Source organism: Podarcis raffonei, chromosome 11 (assembly GCF_027172205.1).
Source record: "Podarcis raffonei isolate rPodRaf1 chromosome 11, rPodRaf1.pri, whole genome shotgun sequence".
NCBI lineage: Eukaryota > Metazoa > Chordata > Lepidosauria > Squamata > Lacertidae > Podarcis > Podarcis raffonei.
The window spans coordinates 22,725,849-22,753,645 of NC_070612.1; the positions used below are offsets into that span (position 1 = coordinate 22,725,849).

Sequence of the window (27,797 nt, forward strand, 5' to 3'; positions counted from 1 at the left end):
GCTGTAAATGAGTTTCAGTGCTACTCTCTAAAAATGGAATGTAGTGCCTTAATTTATCTAGAATGTCAATCTTTAGTGTTAACAAAATATATGAACTTCATTGGTTGCATTCCAAACTTCATTACAGATCCCAATAATTTCAAGGACTGGTTCATTAAAAAAAACAGGGTTCATCACCAATGGCTTATCCAGATGAGAAAACTGGAAGCTTCAAGCTAGTGAAAGGGAAACACGTCACATTTTGCAATCTCTTAAAAGTTTTCCAAAGGCCTTTTTCTTATGGTATATGCAACAAAATATTTTATCCTACTTGAAGCTAATAAATGAAACCGACATCTCAATTTGCAAAATACCATATCCAAAATAAGAACAGAAAATTGCACAAGGAGCTCATGCAGCTGTTAATTTTATATGAACATAAATTGCAATCCAGTGTTGAACCTTGATATATCTGAGTTCACATTGTGGTGTTCCTGGGGCAAATAACTCTCACAACCTTATCAACACCACAGGATTGTTGTGATGATGCAGCAATATAACCCTGTTTATCTTTTACTTTGATCAATCTTAGCAGGAACTTTCCTATATATTTCAATATCGGTCAGATAAATGTCATATTCATATTTTGTTTCCCAGTTATGCTGTCTGAGCCAAAACAATGATTTGAAAGTTCAGCTGAATATGAGTGGAAAATATTTTATTTGGCTGGATTATAGATTCATTGCTGGTATCTAAGGACTGAACACATTTCTTGTAGCTTCTGCAGTACATTTAAAAAGTGGTGAGAGAAGTCAAATTCTGTAAATGGACGAAGGCAAATGGATGCTTAGAAAGAGGAAGACTCTGCAGGAGCTAAGATTTAGGCTTATTAAAAAGTAATGGTTATTTTATTTTTCCTTATTACATCTATTCTTCTGAAGAACGTACTTTTAAATTCTTGATGTGCAATGCTAAATATTTATTTGTAAAAGACCTTTAACATTTTTTCTCTCAAGGTTTGGTACATACTCAATTCAGGCACATGATGTCAATGCAAAAGAGAATGGGTTCTAAAGGATTAATGGAACTCCAGAACTAATGGCTTCTACAAATACTGATTTGTAATTTGCTCTCTCAAACTCACCTCATGAGTAATAATCAAAGAACAGCAATTTTGTAAAATGTATTGCATCAAATTACCATGATGTAGATAAAAACCCTATTGATAATTAAGTAGCACATATACTTTGGCAAAGAAAAGTCTCCTGCTCCCCAATTGCATATTCCTAAAGAGAACTAAAACCTATTCCATAAATTCAAATTCTGCTCTTGAAAACATAATCAAGGTAAGTTCACACTTTCTCCTTGACATATATCACATTAATACTGAAACCATTTATGTTGATGCCACAGTTAAAAAACATTCCAACAAGGGCCACCCGATTTTATTGTCATTTTTACAATGCATTCCTATTCTTCACAGAATGACATAGAAAATATATGCAAAGTCCAAGCAGTTTCCACATGATAGTATTATGCTATTTTTCGGTAAGCATGTTCTTTACTTTAGATATAAATTTCTTCTTCCAATTATTGTGGTTCTGTAGTTGCAGCCAAATTCTTGTTTCAGGTAGTGTTTTCTGTTTTTATCAGTTCTTTGATGATGTTCAAAATCTTATCATCTGGGGAACAGAATGACAGTAAGTACCGAAGAATGGAAAATTCAGCCATATTTCCCAACCCCATCAAGAATTATAATCATGTGTATTGTAGATTGTCACGCTGCACCCTGCCTGCTTAAAGCAGCACAAAATATCATGAGGGCTGAAATGATAAGGAAGTGAAGTTCAGCCTCTTCAGATCTGGGATATCAATGTACCTGAGGTAGCTTGAGTTTTCTCAAATTAGAACTGTGCACACAATTAAAGACATGGACCATAGAGTTCTCAGGTTATGGTTTAAAAACCCATAAATGCCCCTTCTTGTGTTTAAAAGAATAGGTTGGAATGTAATCCTGAGAGCTATCATGTTTTTATTTCTAACAGTGAGTTCATCTATTCAATTTTTCTAGCATCAATCACCAAATGCCACATTTTAAATCCCACCACACATTGATTCACAACTTGATTCCTATGTTGAGGTATTTGCCTAAAGTAGTTGAGAGATAACCATCTGCAGCGACCAGCGCTAACAATTTTGTGCATTCAGATTGTTAAGCTATTATTGTGGTTATTTAGTGTTTGCAATGATGTCCGATCTCCCTCAGTTTTTCCTCAGAAAGAAAAACATGCATAAAATTTAGAAAGCGTGCCAAGGAATTTGGACACATTAAGCTGTTGAACATGAAAGAAAGTGAACTGATGAGAGGCCTTGATATCTGAAGCCATGCTATGTACACACAATGCATTGTGTGTGTCTCATGCTAAAATAAACTCATTGTGACTAGGGCAAAATCAGAAATGGCACTCGTGTGCTTGTTACACTGGAAATTTGAGCTGCTAAGTCACTATTCTGCGTAATGAAGGTTTCTTTTTTTAAGGTTTATAGTTATCTTGTTTCAGTAAGAGTTTACCTTAATCAGTTTTGTATTTTATTTTGGTAACTTATCCACAGAGGACTACTCATGTTCAACGAAAGACACAATACCAAATGCAAAAATAGTAAAGGTAAAGGGACCCCTGACCATTAAGGTACAGTCGTGGCCGACTCTGGGGTTGTAGCGCTCATCTCGCTTTATTGGCCGAGGGAGCCGGCATACAGCTTCCAGGTCATGTGGCCAGCATGACTAAGCTGCTTCTGGTGAAGCAGAGCAGTGCATGGAAACGCCGTTTACCTTCCCGCCGGAGCGGTACCTATTTATCTACTTGCACTTTGATGTGCTTTCAGACTGCTAGGTTGGCAGGAGCAGGGACCGAGCAACGGGAGCTCACCCCATGGCGGGGATTCGAACCGCCGACCTTCTGATCGGCAAGTCCTAGGCTCTGTGGTTTAACCCACAGTGCCACCCGCGTCCAATAATGCAAAAATAAGTTCACACTAATGTTTAGCTGCATCTCTGTGGCATACAGGCTGCAACATATTTGTTTCAACAGATGGACCCTTTCTGAGCACACATTCCTTTGTGTGCATGAAAGATAGGTTCCTTTATTGAAATAAATGTAGGAATCCTTCAGTGTGGGAGAATTCCATGGATGTATGGGGACTCCTGTGTCAAACATAACTGAAATATTGCAACGCACTAGCTCACACCAAGAAAGTGCTCACAGTTGAAGAAAGCTGTGCAAAATAGTGACCTTCCCACCACCAGTGGTATATGATATTCATCCATCATACATAAAATCTAAGAGAATGACGCATATGTTTTGCTATTCCACAAATTTTACATATACTGAGTTCAATATTTTTATGGCTGTGCTGGGGTTGGGGAATTACCTTCAAGTGACATTTTAGGGTTTTCAAGTTTTTGCTTTAAAACAGACTCGATGAGTGCTCTCAGTTGCTTGAAAATCACTGCGATTTTGACAGGAGCCTGCAAAAATAGGAATATTCAATCTTACATTTCCCCTTCGGAACAGTTTGTTAATAACATATCAGATCTTAAAAACACATTTCCCACATACAAAAATACAAGTTATGTCAGATGTTGTCAGACATAAAACTGCTGTTCATAACCAACCATGTTTTTTTGGAGTGAGAACATGTGATGGAACCTTCCCATCCCTCCTTCTTTTGCATGCCTAGCTTGAGAGAAAACTGATTTGCTATATCAATTTCCTGCCATATCCAAAATCAGGTAGATTTTATCTGATTTGTAAAGCAGGTTTACAAGAAGCATTTAAACTGGTTTTCTGGTTCAGACGTAATGGGAAACTGTGTTTTAACAAACTGGAAGTCTTCAACCAAGCTGGGTGGATAAAAGGGGAACTAAACATACCTGAAAATGGATCCAGCCATCAACAGACAAAAGCCGTTCACGATGCAATACTTCTATGTCTCCACCGAAAAGTAAAATTGGGAAGGGGGAAATCAAAGTGGTTTCTTTCAAGTACACCTTGGCATATCTTATCTGCATGAAAAACACAAGCACAAATAATTATGTTACTTGACTCAACTGCTGCCTCTGATATAGCAGTATATCATTGTTCTGCCACAGGGAATTGTTACATACTGCCCTTTGAAATCATGTTGAACAATTACAGTGGTACCTTGGGTTACATATGCTTCAGGTTACATACGCTTCAGGTTACAGACTCCGCTAACCCAGAAATAGTACCTCGGGTTAAGAACTTTGCTTCAGGATGAGAACAGAAATCGTGCTCCGGCGGCAGCAGGAGGCCCCATTATCTAAAGTGGTGCTTCAGGTTAAGAACAGTTTCAGGTTAAGAACAGACCTCCGGAACAAATTAAGTGGTACCAAGGTACCACTGTACGCCAAATGCCATGGGTCACAATGAAAATTTGACAGTGGCAGTTCCCAAACCTTTTCTCCCACAGATGATGTGAAAGTTGATGAAAGTCATGGGCAAACCACTTAATGATTGTTCTTCCTCTTGTGGCAATTCTAAAGCACTACGCTAGATGCTGTATGTTTTTTAATTGGTTTTTTATTGCTTCTTTTACTTCTGATAGTGTATTTTACTGTATTCAATTTGAATTCCATAAAATTCACACTGCAATAAAATAAGCAATAAAAATACATTTAAAAATCAACACAAATATTTAATGCAGACATGCTGTGGACCACCTGAATGAAGCTTGCAGATCTCTAGTGGTCTGTGGACCATAGTTTGGAAACCACTGTTTTACAAAGTACCATAGATCTAAGATGTTGTAGGTCATGCCCACTAAAACCTAGGCTAGAAATCCTGGTCCTAAATAGCATATCGTTTTCCTAGCACTGCAAGACATCTAACTCAAGATTTGTCGCGCCATTCCCTCTGCTTGGCAGAATGTTGCAGATCTTACCTTTTCTTGATATATCAACCACCCATAGGTTTGCAGGTCCCTGTTCACAGAGGAAGGGTGCACTTGGGCTTTACCCTGAGCAGTCTCTGTTATGCATGCCAGCTTCTCGGTGATATCTACAGACTTGGTGTACATTATCTTCCCCACATTGTCATAAAGCCCAGCAGTCAGCACAGCTTTAAGGAGGACCATTTCTTGTAGCGAAAGGGAGTGTGTCCCTTCATGGTGACAGGAGGGCGCTGCAAATCCTGCTGCCCGCACCACCCTGATTAGCTCTTTTTTAACATCCTGAAATAGATGCAAATAGCAACATTTTAACAATTCAATCACTATTCAACAACAGCAGCCTATTTTCTTTTAGTTTATCAGGTAAACTACACTTGATTAATGAAGATACTAAACACATTTACATAAAAGGTGAGAAACTTGATTGCATTGCATTTTAGTTTCTAAATATATTATAAACAGATAATAAGATTTATGATTTCTGCATGCTGTTTCTATTATTAGTTTAGTTATTAACCTATAAAGTTCCGGGCCCAAATATCACACATTATGACAGCAATTTAGAGCCTCGATTGCAAAAGGGGTTCCACACCAATCAGAAAGAGACAATGGAGTTTAGCCCCATCTATTTTGCATTATTTGCATGGAAACAGATACCACTTTTTCCAATGACGTTTAGGGTTAACACTTGTTTTAGTTGCTAGATGAGAACATTAAGGCCCCACTCCACTTGAGCATGTGGCTTAAATGAACATAGGAAAGAGGCATGAGTGCATGAGCTCTGTCCCCACCCACAACATTTTAGAATACTGGAAACATGAGCAGCCCGAGTACATGCGTTTTCCCCTCTGTCACCCTCTAAGTTCCACAGGGTGAAGAGGAGGAGAAGACCTTGTTCCAACAGGCCTTTGGGAATTGACTGCTTTTAATGAAAGCGCTGGTGTTGTGCTGTTTTGATTTTAATTATTTGTATGTTTTAAACATATTTTTATATGTATATGGTTTTAATTATATTGATTTTTCATTGTTTTTTAATGTTTTTCTTGTCAATGGTTTTAGCAGTTCTAGTTTTCATCTGCAAGCTGCCTCGAGTCCTATCAGGGAAAAGGGCAGGATGATAATAATAATGATGATGATGATGATGATAATAATAATAATAATAATAATAATAATAATAATAATGTGTGTGGACATGTGGTGTTCTCCCCACCTTGTGTATTCATTTAAGCTGCTTATAAATCCCTAAATAAGGCTGAGGTGTTTTAAATGGCAAAATTGCTACTGGTACCTCCAGAGTTAATAGCGAAGTTCTGTTGAGGAAATTTCTCCTGCAGTAAGTCATTTCAGCACGGTATCCTCCTTCATGACGAGCTTTCTTCCATCTAGGCAAAAGAACAACAACCAGCTCTCCTAAATATTATAATATAAAAAACTCATGATGTAAGAAGACAAAACAGTCACAGTCAAGGAATATGGGAAGTAGTGCTTCAGAATGGAGCATCCTTAGTCCTCGTGAGGCTGTTTTTGGGGTCCCCCCTTTCCCTTCCCTAAAAGTTCTTGCAGTTCTGCAAACTTTTGTGCTTCCTTGATACCTTCTCTCTTTTGTGGGGGTGTAGTATTATAGCACTGCTGCAGTTCCTTGGCTGGAACCCCCGCTTTCCCAGGTTAGCACTATGGCAGCGGCATTTGCAACATAGACCATTTCTGTTGGCACTAAAGGCAGTTTCTTCTGAAACAGAAGACACAGTGAACAGAGAATACGGCTGCCATAACACTGCATACTTCGTACTTCCCCAGTTTCAAAAGTGTAGCATAACACTATGACAGTAATGGGAGGGCAGACTAGTTAAGTTAACCCTAAGGACGTTGTAAACTATGCGGGTGGCGCTGTGGGTTAAACCACAGAGCCTAGGACTTGCCGATCAGAAGGTCGGCGGTTTGAATTCCCATGACGGGGTGAGCTCCCGTTGCTCGGTCCCTGCTCCTGCCAACCTAGCAGTTTGAAAGCACTTCAAAGTGCAAGTAGATAAATAGGTACCGCTCCGGCGGAAAGGTAAACGGTGTTTCCGTGTGGTGCTCTGGTTCGCCAGAAGCGGCTTAGTCATGCTGGCCACATGACCCAGAAGCTGTACGCCGGCTCCCTCGGCCAGTAAAGCGAGATGAGCGCCGCAACCCCAGAGTCGGTCACGACTGGACCTAATGGTCAGGGGTCCCTTTACCTTGACCTTTTTAAGCACCTTGTATAGTCTGGTTAATAAATAATAACGAACGGTTTATCACAGAATGTATTCTTTTGATCAATATGCTTTAGGAAAGAATACGTGAGTTACCCCAGATATGCCTGGTAAATTGTTAAGTGGTCTGAGTTTGCCAAAGCCAGAGATGATTTCGCAAGGTCTGCTTCATCTTTTCTTCCAATTGGTGTAGTAAACGGAGATTTTTCTGTCATTACTGCAGCAAGAGTGGCCTGCAGACCATAGTAAAATATGATACATTAAATCCTATTGCATTTACATCTTTATTCCCACCAGTATCTATTTCATTAAGCTTGCATGAAAACAATAAGCAAAGTGATGACACCACCACAGACCTCTAGTACACAATTCAAAGAATTCAAAGGGACCCTGAGGATCATCTAGTCCAACCCCCCTCCCGGCAATGCAGGAATATGCAGCTGTCTCTTATGGGGATCAAGCTTGCAGCCTTGGTGCTATCAGCACCACGCTCTAACCAGCTGAGCTATAATTCGTCAGTGGAAAAATGAAAGCAAGGAGTTAGCATTATATGTGATCACAGATTTCTGAAAGATTTGGAAAGTGAAAGATAATGGCACATAAAAGCTGCCCAGATCCATCTCATTCAACCTGTTTTTTTAAAAATGCCAAGTTGGAAATTTCTGAAACCTCCTAAGTAAGGCATGATGAAGACAGCTATTTTCTTTATCCTACCAGACTCTTAATTGAGCAATGTTTCAAATATATTATTGAAAAATACATCCTATTTGGGTATGGTTACAAATTTCACTCCAGTTTGCTCTGAAACAGCTAAAGTGTGTGCATAGACAGGCAGGCAGGCAGGCAGGCAGGCAGGCAGGCAGGCAGGCAGGCAGACAGACAGACAGACAGACAGATATAGAGGTAGATATATGCCTTAAGACCATAACAGGTCCTCAATATTAACAATTATTTTGCAAGCACGGATACTGTCTAAAGTTTAGAAAATAGTCAACTTACCACTGGTTCCAAGCAGCCAAAAATAGCACCAAATATCAACATTTTACCAATCTTTACATTGACTGGTAATGCTGCAAGATGTTGGCCTAAAGGAGTCAGTTTTGGCTCACTTAATTCACAAGCCCCAATCTTCCGCAGAACGTTCATGGCATTGCCAACTACTTGAGGCTGAGGTGGGTCTAAGGCCTTGGAGAGGAACTCTTCAGGAGAGCCAAGATTACATTTCTGTAGATGACCCAAGAGCAAGGAAGAGATAAATGCATCTAATAGCATCCTATAATGCATCCTATAATAATAAAGTATAGCTTTATGGATATATGTCTTCCACCAAAGTACACATTTACTCAAAAATATTCTACTTTACAGTACTTGCATTAATGTGCATGGCAATATGAAACTTTAACATCTGTTCCTGCCCTCTCCCTGCACGGCTCAAATAGGTGCTTAAGACATAAATAAACTTTTCAATTTTCCCCTGCAGGCCTTCAGAAATCAAACCCAGCCTCTTATGCTTTCCCGATAAATCAGAAGTATTAATCATTGAAACAGAAAAGCTCATACCATGATGTGAAGGCACAGTTCTTCCAAGGGCACCCGCAATATTTCTGGAACAGAGTAGTCTGCAAAACTTTCAAATCTGCAAAAAACACAAAGGAGAGATGCAGTAAGATGTGGTTCATACTGCCAAATCTGCCATGTGATTATGTACACAGGCTTAACACAGTGTTAACTAAGCTGGCGGCCATTTCATTGAGTGAGGATATTGGAAAACACAACAATAGGGCAAGTTAGTTCTAATCAAGATCTGACTAGTTTGGGCTCTGCTAATTCTATCAAACGCCTGTCAATGTCCATTGTAAAACTCATTGTGGGTGAAAGGACCTTTTTCACTTAAGTACTATGCAGAGAAATATTTTGGGGGCAGAATACATGTAGTCATTTAACAGCCAAGTGAAGAACCATAACAGATTATTTGCAATCATTAGGCTTTAAATATATTTAAGCATTTTTATTATTATTTTTTATTTTCATTGTAAAGAGCTTCAGGACTTTTGCTGTGGGAAAAGATGCATAAATTCAATAAACCTAAGCCAATCTCAGTGCTGCACTTTAAATAGATGGTACTACTTGCTTAGCATCTAAATCTTGAAGCCCAAGACAGCCTTACCTATCTCTGGTGTACATTCGGAAGCAAAATCCATCCCTCACGCGACCAGCTCTCCCTTGACGTTGTAGTGCGCTAGCTTTACTGACAAACGTCTCTTCCAATGAGCTCATTTGACTGCTTTCGTGGTATCTGGGTTAAAGGTAATGAAACACAAATTTCCATTAAAGCTTCTACATTAAAGCCATGTTAAGAACTTTCTCTGCAAGCAGATCTGCAAGCAGATCTGCAAGGTCTGCTTCACCTTTTATTCTAAGTGGAAGATTTCTAGAGTCACATCAAAATAGTTGCAATTACAGATGCCTATTGAACTTCGTAGAATCTACCTCAAAACGGAGTATGGTGTTTTAAAATGCATGGTGTGATTTAATTTTCTGGGAAATAAACTCACGTTACTGTGAGAAATCAAAGTAGCTTAGAAACTTCTGCTCCTGTGAACAATGAAGATAACAAGAGCATTGGTCTGTAATTGAAGAGTCCCAAGTGGAAAGATTTGAAACACAATATGATATAGGATGGATAAGCAGGATGGAGGCAGCAGCAGGGAGAGGAAATGTATTAATATATCTATTTTTAATGGGTCCAACGTAGCAAACTAGAATTTTAAAAATGGTCCTTAGTTCGAAAATACCTGATGATTGTCCTAGACAACCTCACACTATAGCTGCAATTGGGTTCAGAAGTACTGGCTGTGGACTCTAGTGTAGGAACATGGCAACTTGTTCAGAATCCTGCAACTTTTTCTTCTACAACCTTAGCATACAAATACAATACTCAGTATTAAAGAGAATAACTTGAAAAGAATTGAGGGATTGTATATATATAAAAAATGAGCACATGCAAATATCTGTTATAAATACTAGTTGTAGAATCTTGATTTTCTTGCAAAAGAGCTCCATATTTCTTACATACAACTCCATGCCATAGAATATGCAACCAGCAAAACAAAAACCACAGCATACTACTGCATGGTTCTGGTTACAGAAATCAAGTCTTGCCACGAAAATAATCGTGCATTTTCCAAGTTACCAATCACTTTTAATCAGATTTATTTATTTACTAAATTTCTAGACTGCCCTTCATCTAAGGATCACAGGGCATTTTAGAATACAAGAACGCAGAAATATATAACATAACAAGCAATAAAAACAATACCCTCCACAAATTTAAAAGGCCATACATTATTTAATTAGCCAAAGGCCTTGGAGAAGAGGAATGCTTTTGCTTAGTGCCTAAAGATATGCAACAAAGGCACCAAGTAAGTCTTTCTGGGGAGAGCATTCCACAAATGGAGAGCCACTGCAGAAAAGGCCCGTTCTCGTGTTGCCTCTCGAGGAATTAAGAGTTTCTTAGGTTAACTGGCACTTTATACTACTTGCTCACATAGTATTAGAAATTGAGATATGAAAGCTAGGAGCTAAATGGCACCTTTAACCTAGGTTATGGGTGCAACAATGGAATGGCTAGGCACACTTTTTTATAACGAATACAAAGCTAAAAATGAATAAACTGCAGCTAAAATATTATGTTCATTTTTCAAATGGTCTAGTCGTTCCCCTGCCCACCCCACCCCCAATATTCTTAAGAGGGTCTCTTCTCTAGTCTTCAAAGAGTAGCTGGAAGTGGGTAGGCAGAAAAAGTTCCTCCTTTCCTTCCACTCTGTAGTTTTAATCTGAAATCTTAGACGCAGTACTGCACCCAGAGCTCAGAAACTGCTCACGCTAATGAAATTCCCTGTCGCAAAATGTGCCTAGAACAATGGGAGTTTTGAGCACTGCGCTCACATTACAAAAGCACTTCAATACCAATTGTCAACACTGAGTATTACCTATTTTCCTTTGTCCTTCCAGCGTCAATTACAAAAACAACATCAGGTATAGTAATACCTGTTTCAGCAATATTCGTGGCCAAAACAATCTGCAAAAGAAACAAAAAATTGTTACGTGTTTCATTGTTAGTGTGCTGCCAAAGTTTTCCATTGTTACACGTCCTGCTTTTTATATGTTGGATGGAATGTTAATATTTCACATGACTGTTTTGTCAGCACAACAGCTGATGGATTTATTATGATGCTTTCAAACTAGGGTCTAGGGACCAGCAAACCATCATGCTCTAGAACCTAGGTAAAGCCACTCTGTATTTCATCATGAATCAATATAGATCTTCTACATTCTCAGCAATGCAGTTTATTCATTTCTGAAGACTTTACTAAAAGCACTATGAACACCCACTTTCCTAGAGAAACATTACTTTGCCCAGCAACTATCATCCCTTACTTCTGAAAAGTTATGGATGCCAATTGCCATCGAAGTGTATGCATATTTATTCAGAACCAAGCTCCAGTTTGCTAAGAGGGACTTGGTTCCAAATAAAGGTGCAAAAGATTGCCACCTTTGAGAAAGTGATCTTGCTTATTACCCACACATTGTGCACAGGCAGACACGATTCTATAGCATAAAAGGGATGCGGGCAGCATATGTACAGTTTGGCAGCATCAATCATGTTTCGAAAGAGGTGAAGTGAAGGCAGTCTGTTACGCCGATAAAGGCAGGAGGAAACATCAAACTGGAACGCAATATGAGACAGACATCACCAGAGTGTAGAGAGTTGTATAAACCATACCTTTCTAACACCAAATGGGGGCAACGTGAAGGCAGCTGCTTGGTCTTGGGTGGACAGAACAGAATGCAGTGCTATTAACTGGTGCCTGAAAGGATTGTGTAAAAAACAACAACACTGAATGACGCATTGTGTTTATTCCTAAGACTGCATGCATGCACATAAAAAGTAAACAGTGGTCATTATGCTAGTTCATATGTGGACCCATTTTAGCATTAAGACTCAAGAAAGGCTCACATGGCTGCATTTTAGAAAACACGGCTTGATTGCTGCCCCCCTCCAAGTGATGGCTTCTTAAAAGTTTGGGAAGGCAAAATCCCATGCACATACAGCTTACCGTATTTTCAGGCTTATATTTCTTTCAGCACCTTCAACCTTCCTCCAACACACAAAGCTGACTTACGAATCATTTCCCCGACTCATCCAGCACGGTCTGCAGCAGGTGGTGGGAACGTTTGGCCCTCCAGATATCGCTGAACCACAGCTCCTGTAAGCCCTAGCAAGCAAGAGCAACGGCCAGGGATGATGGGAGTTGTAGTTCAACAGCTGCAGCTCAATCTGGATGGCCAAGGGTTCCCCACACCTGAAGTGAACAATGGTTACATTAGCAGTTCCTTAAAAGTGTTGCAGAAACATGAATATTTTTGTCCATCAAATAAATGATACCAAAGGGGGCTTCTCTGGAGAGGGGAATTCTGGGTCTTGACTTGTGCAGCACTTAAAAATTTCTCCATTAAACAAGTGAGGCTCATATTTTCAGCTAGCAAATTCGTTTAGCCTTTCCATAATCTATTTAAAATTACAAACATACACACAGCACCTATTTCCCTTGCGAACTGATCAGTGTTTTTCCAAGAATAATTAGTTTACCTCTCCCTTAGATTAAACCTTCTGTCAGTTGAAATGAGGTCATGCAACTGTTGGATATGAGCAAGGCCTGGCAGAAAAATCAAGACAGCTCCTTCTACATTTTTGAACTGGGGAGTTCTGTCTATAGAGGAAACAAAATAGAAAACAATTCACATTCAGATTTGTGGTGTTTTTTTTTAAAAAAGCCAATACTCCATTGCTAGACACCCACTGTTCTACCATTAAGGAAAGCAAACAATTTAACATCATATTTATTTTATTTATTAAATTTATACCCCAACCTTCCCCACCAAAGGAGCCCAGGGTGGCCATTCATAAACAGAACAATCTTCTGTATGTTAACTCAGAAGTCACATGGAGTTTAATGAGACTTATGTCCAGATGAGTGTACAGCAGGGGTAGGAGGTCCTTGTTTTTATCCTGGGGGCCACATGGCAACGGTGAGTGTGGTCAGAGGCAAACATTCCTTTTTATTTAAGAGAATTTGCATACTGCTAAATTGTCAGGACAGTTTACAAGAACCTCTAAGCAGTTTTATCTCTAAGTAAGTGGAGGGATGGATGTGGCTGTTCCCTTTGCACAGCAAGCTGTGTTCCTGCATTGCAAAGCCAAGGTTTGCACACACCCACACACACTCCTTACATCCAGGCAAAAAAGGCATTATGACAGGCAAGCATCTTCAAGGAGAGCTTGCTGCAGGGACAGTGAGGAAGTGTGACCAAGGTCCAGAAAGAGACATCTAGAGTACTGCATTTGACCAACGGGTGTGAGGTTCACCAATGCTGATATATAGGATTCTTGCTATATAGGATTCTGTCTCAAGAGACAATGGAATGCGCCTCTGGGAGTGAAGTCAAAGCTGAGAATCGCAGCGCCTGCTGCGGCTGCAGAGATCAGTAACTCGTAACTGCCATTTTTGCTGCGTTAGCAGCACCTAAGTGACCCTTCTTAAGTACGGTAGTATGGAGGTCCTGGGATGCCGAGAGAACAAGACCTCCAGATTTGTGTAAGGTTTACTCCTTAGTCTCTCCCCGCCCTCAAAAATGTCCCACAAGGACATGTATAAAGGATAGCAGCCTTAATATATGGCATTAAACAAAACATTTTGGTCTGTAACTTTCTAACAGCTTTAAAAAGAATTCCAAAAACACATACCTAGGAATGCAAGCAACTCCAAGATGAGGTCAAAGTTTATCTTGTAGGGATTCATATAAAAAATGGCTTGACGGGTTCGACTGCTAAATTTTTGGTAGTAAGGTCCTAAATCAATACCTGGTGAAGACTGAACTGGAACATGTTCCTAAGAAAGGGAAGGGGGGTGAGAAAGAACACTGGAAATACAAGTTCTGAAATGGGTTAACAAAATGGGTATTTGTTTATAGCTTGTTTTATAATACTGCAACATGGATGGCAAAATCATAAACATAGTAATGAAAAAGCAGCATAATTAATGCTATATTAACTATGATTACAGTGGTACTGTTTCGGAGCCCCGTTCACATCCTGAGTAGAACGTAACACGCGACTGCGTGGGTCGCGTTTCGCCGCTTCCGCGCATGTGCGTGACATCATTTTGAGTGTCTGCGCATGCGGCGAAACCTGGAAGTAACGCGTTCCGTTACTTCTGGGTCGCCGCAGAGCGTAACCTGAAAATGCTCAACCTGAAGCATATTTAACCCGAGGTATGACTGTACTACATAAAACAAATACTTCAGCTAGAAACTGAGGTCAAATGACACTGTTCAAAGACATTATTTAATCTATGCTATATTTTGGAAAGTGGCTTGTCTGTTATCTATGCAATTGGACACTTAGGATAATGCAACCAGATTTTGCACAATGATTCCTAAGATCAAGGAGGTTTTGGTCTATGTTTGGATACAGTTGGATGCCATGTTGAATCACAATGGCAGACTGAATCTTTCAAAACTGCACTAATTTTTTTGGTTTCTTAGAATTCCCGAGCCACGCCAGGTATGATACTTCTGGTTAAAAACATTTGTGGTAAGTCAAAATGCACAACCTCCAAATTACTTTGATATTCAGGGGTCAGCAAGCTTTTTCAGCAGGGGGCTGGTCCACTGTCCCTCAGACCTTGTGGGGCAGGCCGGACTATGTTTTGAAAAAAAATATGAATGAATTCCTATGCCCCACAAATAACCCAGAGATGCTTTTTAAATAAAAGCAAACATTCTGCTCATGTAAAAACACCAGGCAGGACCCACAAATAACCTAGAGAAACATTTTAAATGAAAGGACACATTCTACTCATGTAAAAACATACTGATTCCCGGACCGTCTGCGGGCCGGATTTAGAAGGCGACTGGGCTGGATCCAGCCCCCGGGCCTTAGTTTGCCTACCCATGGTTTAACTCTTCTGATCTGCCTTGGCTTACACAGTGGGTGAAGGACCAACAGGCCATTCCACAGATACAATGTGACTGAAACCATTAGTGGTCCCAAAAGACACTTTATTATAAGGGTTTAGTAAGGGAGCCAGTGAGCCAGTGTTGAACAGCTGATAGAATTTTGGACTTGAACTGCTGAAACCTGGATTCAGATCCCTGATGAGTCGTGAATCTCACTGGGTGACTTTGGGCCAATTACTATCCCTCAAATAACCTGCCACACAGGATCCTCATGAAGATAAATAGGGGGCAACCTCATGTATGTTTCCCTTTTAAAAGAATATGGGATGCAAGTGTATCAGTAGCATGGTTATCGTACACACTCATCCTCTACGTAACAAGTTCAGAGAAGCACATTTTGGGGTTCTTAAAATGCATGTTCAGAATCCACTTTCTAACTGTTCTGCCCTGGGTTTTCAGTACGATGTTGAAATACTGTTCATGAAAGGAAACTGAATCCCCTGCGGAGAAAATGTCTCACCTGGTATTTTGTAACTCCTCCTCCTTTGCTAGTAACATTTATTGTTATTTCCTCCTCTTCTTCCAAAAATTTCTGACAGTATTCAGAATCTTTCTCAAGGATAAAACCAGTTTCCTCTATCACATCTTCAACATGGAAAACCTAAAGTTGTGAAAAAATGAATTATGCTTTGAACGTTACTTTAAACAAACTTCAGCAGGGGTTTGAGTATTATGAAAGGAAGGGATCAACTTTTTGTTGTTGTTGTTCAAATAGGTACCTATAAAGGCTGATCTGAAAAATGGATAATTTAAACTTTAGCACAAGGCTTCTCTGTCATGTTGTGCTGTGAAACTATACAAGAGCAGCTCATGTTAAACATTTTCTCCCCTCAAAACATGTGTTTAAGCAAAAATAAATCAAAAATACATTACTTGGTTCAGGTATAAGTTTAAAACGTTATATGGCATTTCACTGAAGGAATAAAAGAAATATGGACACATGGCTTCCTAAGAAGATTTCTTAAAGTGCCTTTTCAAACAAGGACTCAGGATTATAGCCTCTTGTTGCAAGAATAGGCAAAATTGGATTTTAATAGCACACCCAAGATATGAGTGCAATTGTATATTTACCTCTACAGGATAACTTCTTCCTGAAATTCTTAGTATGGGACAGTGAGTGAAATAGCTGGAGAATTTCTCACTGTCTACCGTGGCACTCATCAAAATTAGATGCAGGTCTGAACGCTTGTGCAAGATCTCTCTTAGGATAATTAGCAAGAAATCTGATTGAACACTTCTTTCGTGGACCTTGAAAAAAACAGAATGGAAAGCGAGTTAATGAATGAGACAAAAGCAAGGGCTTTCTATAAAACATGTTGCTTTGCACTGTTCCAGTCTTCTGCAGGTAACTGTTAAAGTGTTGCTAACCTCATCCACTATAACATGAGACACGTTAGAAAGAAGAACATCTTCTTGCAGCTTTCGAAGAAGAACTCCTGTTGTACAGTAAAGCAATCTAGTGGCCTCGCCTGTTCGGGATTCCATACGGATTTGATAGCCACACATGGAATTCTTAATTTAAAAAGGAAAAAAAAACAGATTAGTATACAAAGGGTAAGCCTGTGGTAACTTATTACGAGCTGGATTTTGAATCAAAAGTCTTACTCCTGGAAAAAATTGTACGGATCTAGTTTTAAAATGATTGCTTTATATAGTCTACCTATCTGACAAAAACACAGCACTCTTGGGCTTAGTCTCCTTAAACAGTCAATAGCCAATGCAAGATGGTTTTTCAGTAGGGTTTGGTTTTTGGTTTACTGTGCAGACTCCCAGCTAGTCTCTCTGCAGTACTAATCATTTTTGCAAAAGAATACCAGAATATGAACAGTACAGTGGTACCTCGGGTTACATACGCTTCAGGTTACAGACTCCGCTAACCCAGAAATAGTGCTTCAGGTTAAGAACTTTGCTTCAGGATAAGAACAGAAATCATGCTCCGGCGGCACAGCGGCAGCAGGAGGCCCCATTAGCTAAAGTGGTGCTTTAGGTTAAGAACAGTTTTAGGTTAAGAAAGGACCTCTGGAACGAATTAAGTACTTAACCCGAGGTACCACTGTATAGCAGTAGGCCAGTCATTAGGAGAGCTGCTTCAAGTGAAATCCACAGCAAGGAGGTGCTCTACTTGAAATCCCTGTGATAAGAGGTCCCATTATAAACTGATAATTTGAAAAGGCCTGAGTCAGAGCACACGGCCACCCTCCCACAGGCAACTTACTCTTCCTCCAGGTCCACTTTCGCAGCCCAGCTCTTCACATACTCTGGTTGCCAAACTCACTGCTGAGATCCTTCGGGGCTGGGTGCAAACAATATTGCACTTATTCAGATTTCGCTCGTTATGCAGCAAGTCCTCCAACAAAAAATGTGGAACTTGGGTGCTTTTGCCACTGCCTGTTTCGCCAGCCACAACCACAACTCGGTGCTTTTTAAGAGTCTCTATGAGGGCATGTCGGTACCTGAACACAGGTAACTGCTCCCTCTCCTTTAAAAGCCTCTGGTATCTAGGCGTATTCTGCAGTTTCTTAAAGAGGGTCCTAGCAGGTTCCAGGTCATCTGTAACTGGGCTGTCGAGAGAGAGACCACCAAAGTCCTCTTCAGAAACCAAGTTCTCCCAAGAGTCTTCTGCATCTTCCAATATTTGGGGCTTGCTTTCCAGGGGCTGCTGGGGCTGTTGCTGTTTCAGCTTGTTTAGCAGTTTAGCAATGAACTGGTCACGGGGTTTGTTGGTTTCCATCTTGTTTTCTTCTTCCTTTTTCTTTTCAGTGTCACTCCATTCTAGCCAAACCTCCCTGTATGTGGGAGGAAGTAACTGATGGACTGACTGTGGAAGAGACAAAAAAACAAAACAAAACACACTTTAACTAGGGAAAATATGCTCTGGACCTGGTAACAGGACGTTTACAGTGTGCAGTGATCCACCAGCCTCCAAAGGTTACATTGTTCATATACATGAGCTACCAAATGGTGAATTGGCAAGTATGAACCAACTCCTGTAAGGTGTACTTCCCTGGGTTCCTTTGGGAGGAAGGGCAGGATATAAATCTAGTAAATAATAATAAATACAACTGAACGATTTTAAATGTTGTCCGCACTAGGAACAGTTTTCAGAGTTCAATTATATACAAAACCTCACCTGTCCTTTGGTTAACTGGTAAAGTGCTAATGTAGCAGCCAGGTGTTGAGCCTGCATGCTGTCCTCCGTAAGGATTGTTGGAATTGCTGTCATTGTTTCATCAGCCGACTTGATAACTCTCACCCTTAAGAAGTTAAATCAAAGTGTATAAATTCATTTTAAGTCATGCAGCAATCATATCTGCTTTGAATAAAGGATGGTTTTCAACTGCAAGATTCGAAAAGTTAACCCTTCTACACATTTGGGATTGTAAGTGATACCACAGAGGTACAGTGGTACCTCAGTTTTTGAACGCCTCCATTGTCAAACGTTTTGGAACTTGAACACTGAAAACCTAGAAGTAAATGCCTCGATTTTCAAACGTGCCTTGGAAGTCAAACAGGAAACGTGGCTTCCATTTTGAGTTTTCCGTATTGAGGCTTCCGTTTTGAAGCTTCCGCCTTCAGTTTTCGGTTTTCAAACGTTTTGGAACTCAAACAGACTTCCGGAATGGATTACGTTTGAAAACCGAGGTACCACAGTTACCCCTCATCCCACTTTATACTCCACTTAGTCATGTGTTTGTTCTATTGTGTTTCAACAAACATCCTCATTTAAAAAATAATAATGTGAGGGTTCCACTTAGCAACTCCCTCCTAATAAAATCCTATGCTGATGGCTGAAGGTGGTGATGTTTAGAATGGTACACTGTTTGCCTCTTCACCTGCCTCCATCAGCAGAATTTCATGCAACTGTGAGAGGGCATATATGTGTTAATCCAGCCCATACTTAAGAGAGAGAAAACACCTCCATCAAACTACTTAATCTGTACCAAATGCTGACTGGCTGAGGATGGATAGGAATTAAAATTGAAACTGAAGGGAGGGTGGAATGAACATAGTACTTGGAACACTAACAGAAGCATTCTGTGCTATTTGCTAGGGACTGTGAAATGCTGCTCAGGATCACCTTTATAAAAAAAAAAAAGCATATGCAAAGACTTTGTTCCACACTATGGATTCACTATAGCCTCAGGCAAACAGTTTTGTCTCTGCCTCAGTTTTTCCAACTGGAAAAAAAAGCCTTTTCCAAATACTTATTGTATGAATGAGACCAGTGTTAAGTCCATCTGTTTTAAAGATGGGCATTTTAAATGCATTCAGTAGATATATAGCAAGTCATTAAGTATCCATTCATAATGATACTAAAATTAATGGGAAAGGAATTAAAAATTATCAAGCAATGTCAAAAGGAAAGTTAACATCAGTACATACCTACATTTCCAATATCTTCCTGCTGGAACTTTTTCAAAAGATGGGTTTGGGCACTTGGGATAATGTTTTCTGCACCAGTCAATCAAAAACTGTTTGGGAGATTTCCCAGTCCAGCTTCGAGCCGTATAATCAAAATTCCTCACATCCTGAGGTTCTTTCTTTTTCACTAACATCAATCAATAAACCATTCATTATTTTGCATGACAACATTACCAGAAGTAAAGGAAGTAAAGGATGAATGATTTAAACACAGAACTATGCGAGTCAGCATTGATTTATACTGCACAGGATTGATTGATTCTTGTGTTACCTGTTCAATCCCGACCACTAATTCAGTCTCCACACAGCTCTTACTGTGGTACGATTTCTATACAGCCCCCTGCTAAGCCTCTAAACACATGCATATAGAAGGATCTCCCTTAGCCCAAAGGAAAGGGTGTGGAGAAAGCTTGTACTTGCGGGACAATGCACAGTTAATTCTGAACACAAAACACAGTGATTACCTCCAGCACCACTTCTTAATAATCCTATTAACACTAGGATGCCACATTGTGCAAGAATCCAGATGAATATAAATTGTAGAATCCTGTCCTATATCACATTTATGAAAAACCAGGGCAATCAGTTAAATTAAAGCTAGTGACTAGCGTGTATTTAGGGTCTTGTGTGGGAAAGCCAGTGTGGTGTAGTGGTTAAGAGCAGTAGACTCGTAATCTGGTGAACGAGGTTCGCGTCCCTGCTCCTCCACATGCAGCTGCTGGGTGACCTTGGGCTAGTCACACTTCTCTGAAGTCTCTCAGCCTCACTCACCTCACAAAGTATTTGTTGTGGGGGAGGAAGGGAAAGGAGATTGTTAGCCACTTTGAGACTCCTTAGGGTAGTGATAAAGTGGGATATCAAATCCAAACTCTTATTCTAGTTCCTCCCTTCCCAAAGAGGTCAGGACTTGTCTAACCATGTGGAGCTATTACCTAACCATATTGGCTTTTGCTTTACTTGAATGTGTGAATTCACATGGATTATTATAATGTGAAACCATATGCAACATGCCTTCCCAAGAAAGGTGCAGTTGTTTGTGTCCCATGTTGTTTGTCTTTCAGGAGCATATGAAAAGGCAAAGCAATGATGTGTTTTGAGACTAAGCCACTAGAGAAAGTGCTTCAGAATCTTACTACACACTCAAGATCAGGTCTGGTAATCCTTTGAGCACTTCAGATGCCGCCGAACTACAAGTTCTATCAACCCTGGCCATGGTTTTGAAAAGAGTTGCAGTTCAGCAAAATCTCGAGGCCTAAAAGTTTCCCAGATCTGCTCAAGGTAGTAAACCTACATCAGACTAAATGACAAGTCTTGCAGATGTTGCAGACTCCTGTCCGAAAACCTGTTACCTAAGAAAAGCACATCATGCCATTTTAGGCATTCTCTTCCTTGCATTTCTACACAAGGATGGTAATTTATTCTAGATAATTCTTGACAAAGGTTTTATATTGTTTTAAATAAACTGCTCCATACCTTTTTGTTCCTCAGGAGGAGCTTGAGGCTTTTCAAGCATGCGCAAATTCAATGCACCACCCATTTCAAGAGGCACAGGAACCTTTTTCTTGTCACTTGGTTGGTTTGTAACTTTTATTGCAGGATTAAACACGGGGTGTTCTTCCAGTCCTGCCATTTCTGCCAAGAAGGAAACATAAGTTACGTAAGACCTTGGCTACCATAGTGGGAAGGATAAAGAGAAGGGAGTGGATTGCATATCTTTAAATGGCTTGGGGGAATATCTTTTTGGGTTGAAGATCAGAAAATTCTCATTCCTATGTGTGTTAGTAATGTTTGAGAAGTGCCAAGTGGGCACGAGACACGAGTCTTGTCAGTCACATTATGAAAACTTCCCTGTGTGCATTTGTGTGACACAGAAAGGCCAGGCTCTGGATTATGAACCTGCAATTATGACGGAACTTATTTAGCTTTCCTATGTACCAAGTGGAATGGAAGCAATTGCGCTTTTGCACACACAACTTGATCAATCTCATAATGGAAATAAAAAAGTCAATCATGTTTGTATAGCACCAACAATAAACATGCTTGTTCACATTCAATACCAATAGTGTTTTTCCCCCAAAGTGCTACAGATAAATGAATTTTGAGTGCTCGCTCCTACCTTGTTGAATGCGCCTTATTTTCTCTTGCGCCACCTTCTGTCCTTGCTTGTTTTTGTCTTGCTTGGAAGAACTTGCTTGTTCTTTTGCTTCCACAAGTTTCCCAGCCAAGTGTAAATATCTTTCATTCTGTTCCAGATGAGCTACTTAGTTATTATGCAAGTGCAGATTAAATGGCACACAGCCTACAACAGGAGTGGGGGACAGTTTTGGCTCCATGAGCCAGACTGGCCTCATAGGGCCAAATCTAACAGGGGGTCTACCCACGGTGTCATTATGACAAGACATGATTGACAGCTGGGTGGGGATGCTCACCTGTCAAAATGACTTCCCCTCCAATCTCAAATGGGAAGAGGGAGAAGGCTTACAAAAGCATTTACAATCTCCACCCCCCTCCACAGCACACTAAGATCAGAGTCTCTTTGTGACAATCTCACTCTGATCTTTAATCTCTGCTCATCTCCACAACATCAGCTGAGAAGTGACTTTCCTTTTAGAGCTCTTCTAACTTACAAAGAGTGAAAGATGATGGTAAGCATATTGTACTGCATCAACTCAAGAAAGTTGCTCTTAAGCACTCAAAGTAGAGTTCTAGAACTATGAAAAGCATTTTCAGTTTTCTTAGGCCTGGAATTATGTAACAAGCTGCTTGATATGAATGACAAAGGACTCATACTTTAATGGATACTTGAGTACATGTAAACATAATGAGGTTGCGTTGAAATCAAGAAGTATTTCACCTAACATGGTGCCTGTTAAACTTGAAACTGCCCATGCTTTTCAGCGAACAAAGATCCATATAAAATGGCTTATAAACTTACCGGATCAAATTTTTCTTCCTCCGAATTTTTCACAGATTCGCTGTTCTCCTCGTCACTCTGTTGGTCTGCATACTGCAAGATCCATTCCTTCATGCTGATATCCTTGTGTTTTCCTGTGTTTACCTTTGGATAGTGTAAAAATAATTTGATAAGGAGGATATACATGAATTATTCACTCTCTATAATTAGCCGTTCTCGATACGAGACAGGTGCTGTCTATAAAGAGATAGTCCTACATTTTTTTATTCTCAATCTATCCATGAATGGAGAGATATTTTCTTTACAGATCACGTGATGCTGATACACCTGTTTCTACCACTTCAGTCAGTGAAAACAGACCATAGATTAGAGTGAAGCGGTGCAATCCTTTGCATATTTAATTAGAATGAAGTTCCACAGTGTCAAACGGGGATTATTTATTAGTGAGTTTAGGATTGCTAGCCTAAGGGTTTATTAAATTAAACTGTAAACAGGAACATGGCCTAGGAAAATATGAGATATCAACATGTAATAATAAAACCTAAAATATTTTATTAGTTGTAAAGGAACCTCTTGATTTAATTCCTGCAAGATAATTTTTCCCATATATTATTTAAAAAAATTCTCACACTACTATTTAGGGCAAAAAGATCAATCAATCAATAAAAAATGAAAATTGACAAGTAGTTTCCTTACTCATTAATTTTGTATTTTTTAAGGCTTCAAAAAACCCTTCATACGGTTTCTCCATATCCAATAAAGTACCTTTTTTTCATTGTCGTCTTCCTTCTTTTTATTGTTTGGTACCTGGGGAGTTTCACTTCGAGGCAAAGGAGAATGGAATTTTGCTCTAGTTTTCTGTTGTTCTTCCCCAAACTGCTGACTGAAACCTTCAGGCAATGCATCTTTAAAAGAAAAGTTGAAATTTAAATAATGCTTATGCACATGTTCTTTACATGTGCATAAAATCACAATCACTTTTTTTTTTCATGATTGGGCAACTACTGCTATGCTCCAGTACAGAGAAAGGAGTTTAAACCCTCCCATTAATTATTTTCATTGAGTTCTACTCCAATAATAATTTCAACACTAATTGTTTGCTCCCAAAGTAAGTGCACTTAGTTCAAATATATATTCACTATTCTCCTCCTGCTCATCTCATGAAAACCTTTGTACCTACGCCCTATATTAACTATTTCAACTTAATGAGGGCAAATATATGTTGTCTGAATCTTGAAACCGCCTGTTCTAATATGTGTAACATCCACTTGATTTTTTATTTAGCAGTTAAACTCTGTGCAACCCAGTAAAGCAGGATTTCTCAACCTCGGCCCTCCAGATGTTTTAGGCCTACAACTCCCATGATCCCTAGCTAGCAGGGCCAGTGGTCAGGGATGATGGGAATTGTAGTCTAGTCTCAAAACATCTGGAGGACCGAGGTTGAGGAAGCCTGCAGTAAAGTACGGTAACTCCACATAGTAGTTCCAAGTAGTAAGCAAATTGTAAATTACTAGCATGAATGCAAGCTTCTATAACTTTAACTAATTGTAAAAGGAGTAATACATAAAGACAGGAAAAGGTCAATTTCAGTTTCAAGCAGCACTCTTAAACTTCAAAGCCAGATTTTTCCTTTATATTTACCATCAGAAAGGTTTAAGCACAGCCAGTCTAGTGCAGAATGCAGATCACCACCATACAAAATAGTATTTTTCATAGCTTCTTCAATATCTTCAGTCTTAAAAGAAAATCCTTGCAAAGCCATGTATACATCCTATAAAGAACAGTATGTTAAGGAATCAGAGGTTACTTGCCCCAGACTTTTTATCTTGGAAACACTTGAAAAAGCAATCTCCATTTACTGTTATTACATAGTTGTTTTATCCCATTGGAAGTGTAGAACTGTTGCCAATGCGTAGGGCATGAGGAATCCATACTCACTGGAAGCTACATGTGTCAGAGTTCCTTGGGATCAGTCCCAAAAGTTTTGTATAATATACTATTAAGTTAACATTTCAAAGTGGTAGTCAGCCAGTATTGATATGTTACAGAAGGACCCAATGCTAGGCTTGCCATATTTCAAAAAGTAAAAATCGGGACACAAAAGTTTTTTTGCGGGGGGCGGGGTTTGTTCAGCTCTTTTTTTTAGTTTTGCCCAAAGCTGTTGAGCTTTGAAGTTTTGGGTCTATTTTTAAGGAAGTTCTCCAAAATCTAGACTTCTGTTGCCATGTGTCATGATTTTTCTGGATGTTTCAGCTATTTCCACCCAGAAACTGTTTCCAACTGCCGTATTCTAGCTATGTCTGGGAAATTCCAGATGTACGGAAACGCTACCCAAAGTTTTAATTATGGTATAGCGATGGGAGTGAACTGTGAGATCATGTACTCCTTCCCCCACCCATCTTCCCTCAACCACAAATTACCCATACCAGACTTAAGGGCAATGCCAACACTGAGAAACTATGGTTAACATTAACTGTGTTCCCTTCTCAAGCAAGGCCTGCTAGCCAGCTTCAAATTCTGATTTCAAGAACTGATTTAGAATCTTAGTTTGCATTGAACATGGTTAAGGTTGGTACAGTAAGGAAATGGTTTGGCAATGTATGCTTGAGAAAGAAACTTGAGTTCAACCACAATACATTCTTTTATATATCTTTCAAAATAAAGCCATAGCTCAGTGCATGTAGGAAGTGCCAGGTTCCATGCTCAGCATCTCCAGGTAGGGCTGGGGGGGGGGGGAATGTCTACCTAAAACCTGGAGAACTGCTGCCAGTTAATGTACAGAATACTGAACTAGATATGGCAATGGCTAAGGCTGGTTTCCTTTCTTCCCTGTTTGCTGATGAACAGTAGGCTAGTCAACAAAGCAGAATACAACGAATAAGTCTTCACTATCAACGTCAATATTTTTTTAAAAAAAACACACACATGAAATTATAAAAATCAAACTTACTTGAATTATTATTAAACCTTTTCAGTGACTCCCCCGTTCCCAAACATTTGTTACTACATTTGTTTCTCATACTTCACCTGTAATTTCTTTGCTGTAAGTCTTCTAGAAATCATTCCCTGTTCACCGCTTTGTTTCTTATGCTCATTGATTACACCAATAATTCTTTTTTCCAAGTTACTGTTAATCACTACCTGTGAAGGCAAAAAATAGTTACAACCAGAACAAGTTCTTGCAAACTGTTAGCTGCAAGTGCATTAATAGCCAAGCACAAATGCAAGCCCATTGAAACAGAATATACACCGAGGCATGAATTGTTCAGATTACCACATGAAAAGATTGATGCACTAAATATACATCTATGTAAGGAAATTACTTAATAGCATGTGATGCTTTAAAGGTGAAGGAATGCTCAATATTACTTATGTACAATACTTTCACTTCAGATTAGTCTAACATAACAAAACATGTGTCTTTCCCTCCTAACAGATGCCCTTACCTTAAGAATAGATTTATCTGCATTTGCGGAAGCACCAGAGTCAGATGATGAACCAAAGCTGTAGGTTTTTGGACCTGTGTAGCCAAACAAAAATTATTTGAGTAATATCATACAGAGGCAAAACTGACAGTCAAAACACTGCTTTCCCGATATAAATAACTGGAATACTTGTTTATTATCAGTGTACGCCTTTTACATATACTAGACCATGCTGGAGTTAGAGCGCAAGCAAGCAATGGCATGGGCAGATATATCACTGACATCATGCCAACAACACATGAATAGTCTAGCATACATGAAGCTTAAACATATGGAAAGCTTACGCGGGTAATTAATTATTATAATTATTATATATTTCTTTATACTCCAGCTTTTCCACGAATCATTAGAAAACATTAATATAAGTAAAACTAATATATATGATTAAAAACATACAGATAATTATAATAAAAACAGCAAAGCACCAACCCTTTTATTAAAAGCAGTCAGTTCCCCAAAACCTGTTGGAATAAGAAGGTTTTCACCTGCTGGTGGAAGGATAACAGAGAGGGAGCCAGAATCTGGGAGCATCTACCAAGAAGGCCCTCTTCCATTACCCTACCAAGCGTGCCTGTGTGGGTGGTGGGACAGAGAGAAGGACCTTCCCTAAAGATCTCAAAAACTGGGCAGGTTTGTATGTGGGAATGTGGTATTTCAGATAGCCCGGATCTCGGTTGCTGTATAGGCACTTTGAACTGTGCCTGGAGTCAGACCCGTAGCTAGTGGAGCTGTTGTTAAGAAGGGAGCCACCTGTTGCCTAGGACCAGCCTGGGTCAACCACCCAACTGCTGTTCTTTGAGCCCTGCTGAAGTTTCTGAGCACTTTTCAGTGGCAGCTCCACCTACAGCTCATGACAGCAATCCAAACATATGGGCTTTCAAACATGGCCTGCATCTTTAGTATAAAATCAGGTTACAAGAAACAATATGGTAAGATGATCAGGCTCAAGACCGATCTGGTCCAGCATTTCATCCTCACAAGGGCCAAACAAGCTCCTTGGGGAAGCACTCAGGAGGGACCCAAGCCCCACAGCAATCTCCCCATTTGTGACTCCCAGCAACCAGCCTTCAGAGGCAGCGGAGGGAGAACAGTAGCCATCGCGGCTAGTCCCAACCTTCCTTGCAGCCTGGGGAGGCAGCAACGGAAAGCGCTTCACCTGCCGGATTTCTGCCTTAAACTAGCAGAGGGGAAGCTTAATGGATGCCCACTGAAATCCTACACGACACGCAACGCGGGAGTAAGTCCTATGGAGGCCAGTGGGGCTGGCTTCCGAGCAGGCGTGCGGAGATCCCTGCACCCTCCGAAGGCGGTTCCCGTGGCGGGTACCTTGCTTCAGGCGCGGGTCCTTGCCAGCGGGGCTCGGGCGGGGCGCCGAGGTTCTCTTGCCGGCAGCTTCGCCGGCGGCTCCGGACTCGGTCGCGCCGGCGCCCACCGCTTTGGCCCGGGCTGCGGCTACCGCGGCGGGATGGACCGCCCCAGCCCCCGCGGCGCCGCTGCCGCCCTTGTGCTTTTTGTTCTTGCCGCCCATGCCCGACGCCCGCGCGCGCCCCTCTCCGCCGCGGAACCCGCACAAAGACCTCGCGCCGGCTCCGCTGGCATCCGGGCTCGGCAAGCCTCCCGCAGGGACAGCCGCTCTGATTGGGCCGCAGGCAGCTACGGGCACGTCCTAAGCTTTTGACTTGTGTTTACGGGCACTTCCGCCCTAAGGCG

General features: G+C 40.4%; 1 protein-coding gene across 3 annotated transcripts; it reads right to left on the bottom strand.

The window, feature by feature from the left end:
* Nucleotides 1–680: 680 nt before the first annotated feature.
* Nucleotides 681–27,757, bottom strand: DHX29 (DExH-box helicase 29). Of its 3 annotated transcripts, none has more exons than XM_053407998.1 (27): nucleotides 27,414–27,757; nucleotides 26,049–26,122; nucleotides 25,630–25,743; nucleotides 24,244–24,373; nucleotides 23,368–23,507; nucleotides 22,624–22,746; nucleotides 21,805–21,931; nucleotides 21,162–21,320; nucleotides 19,650–19,815; nucleotides 18,397–18,520; nucleotides 17,482–18,084; nucleotides 16,635–16,778; nucleotides 16,338–16,514; nucleotides 15,727–15,867; nucleotides 13,993–14,137; nucleotides 12,838–12,958; nucleotides 11,971–12,055; nucleotides 11,177–11,265; nucleotides 9,352–9,480; nucleotides 8,745–8,820; nucleotides 8,184–8,408; nucleotides 7,281–7,417; nucleotides 6,239–6,332; nucleotides 4,945–5,232; nucleotides 3,914–4,045; nucleotides 3,412–3,508; nucleotides 681–1,661 (listed from the first exon to the last, which is right to left on the bottom strand). In XM_053407998.1, the coding sequence occupies exons 1-27, from the start codon at nucleotides 27,613–27,615 to the stop codon at nucleotides 1,606–1,608; spliced, it is 4,098 nt and encodes a 1,365-aa protein (XP_053263973.1). In that variant the 5' UTR covers nucleotides 27,616–27,757; the 3' UTR covers nucleotides 681–1,605. The 3 variants fall into 3 exon arrangements, with proteins under 3 accessions (XP_053263973.1, XP_053263974.1, XP_053263975.1); XM_053407999.1 differs by lacking the exon at nucleotides 27,414–27,757 and adding an exon at nucleotides 27,244–27,346; XM_053408000.1 differs by lacking the exons at nucleotides 21,162–21,320; nucleotides 21,805–21,931; nucleotides 22,624–22,746; ... (3 more) ...; nucleotides 26,049–26,122; nucleotides 27,414–27,757 and having other exon boundaries at nucleotides 19,654–19,745.
* Nucleotides 27,758–27,797: the final 40 nt, after the last annotated feature.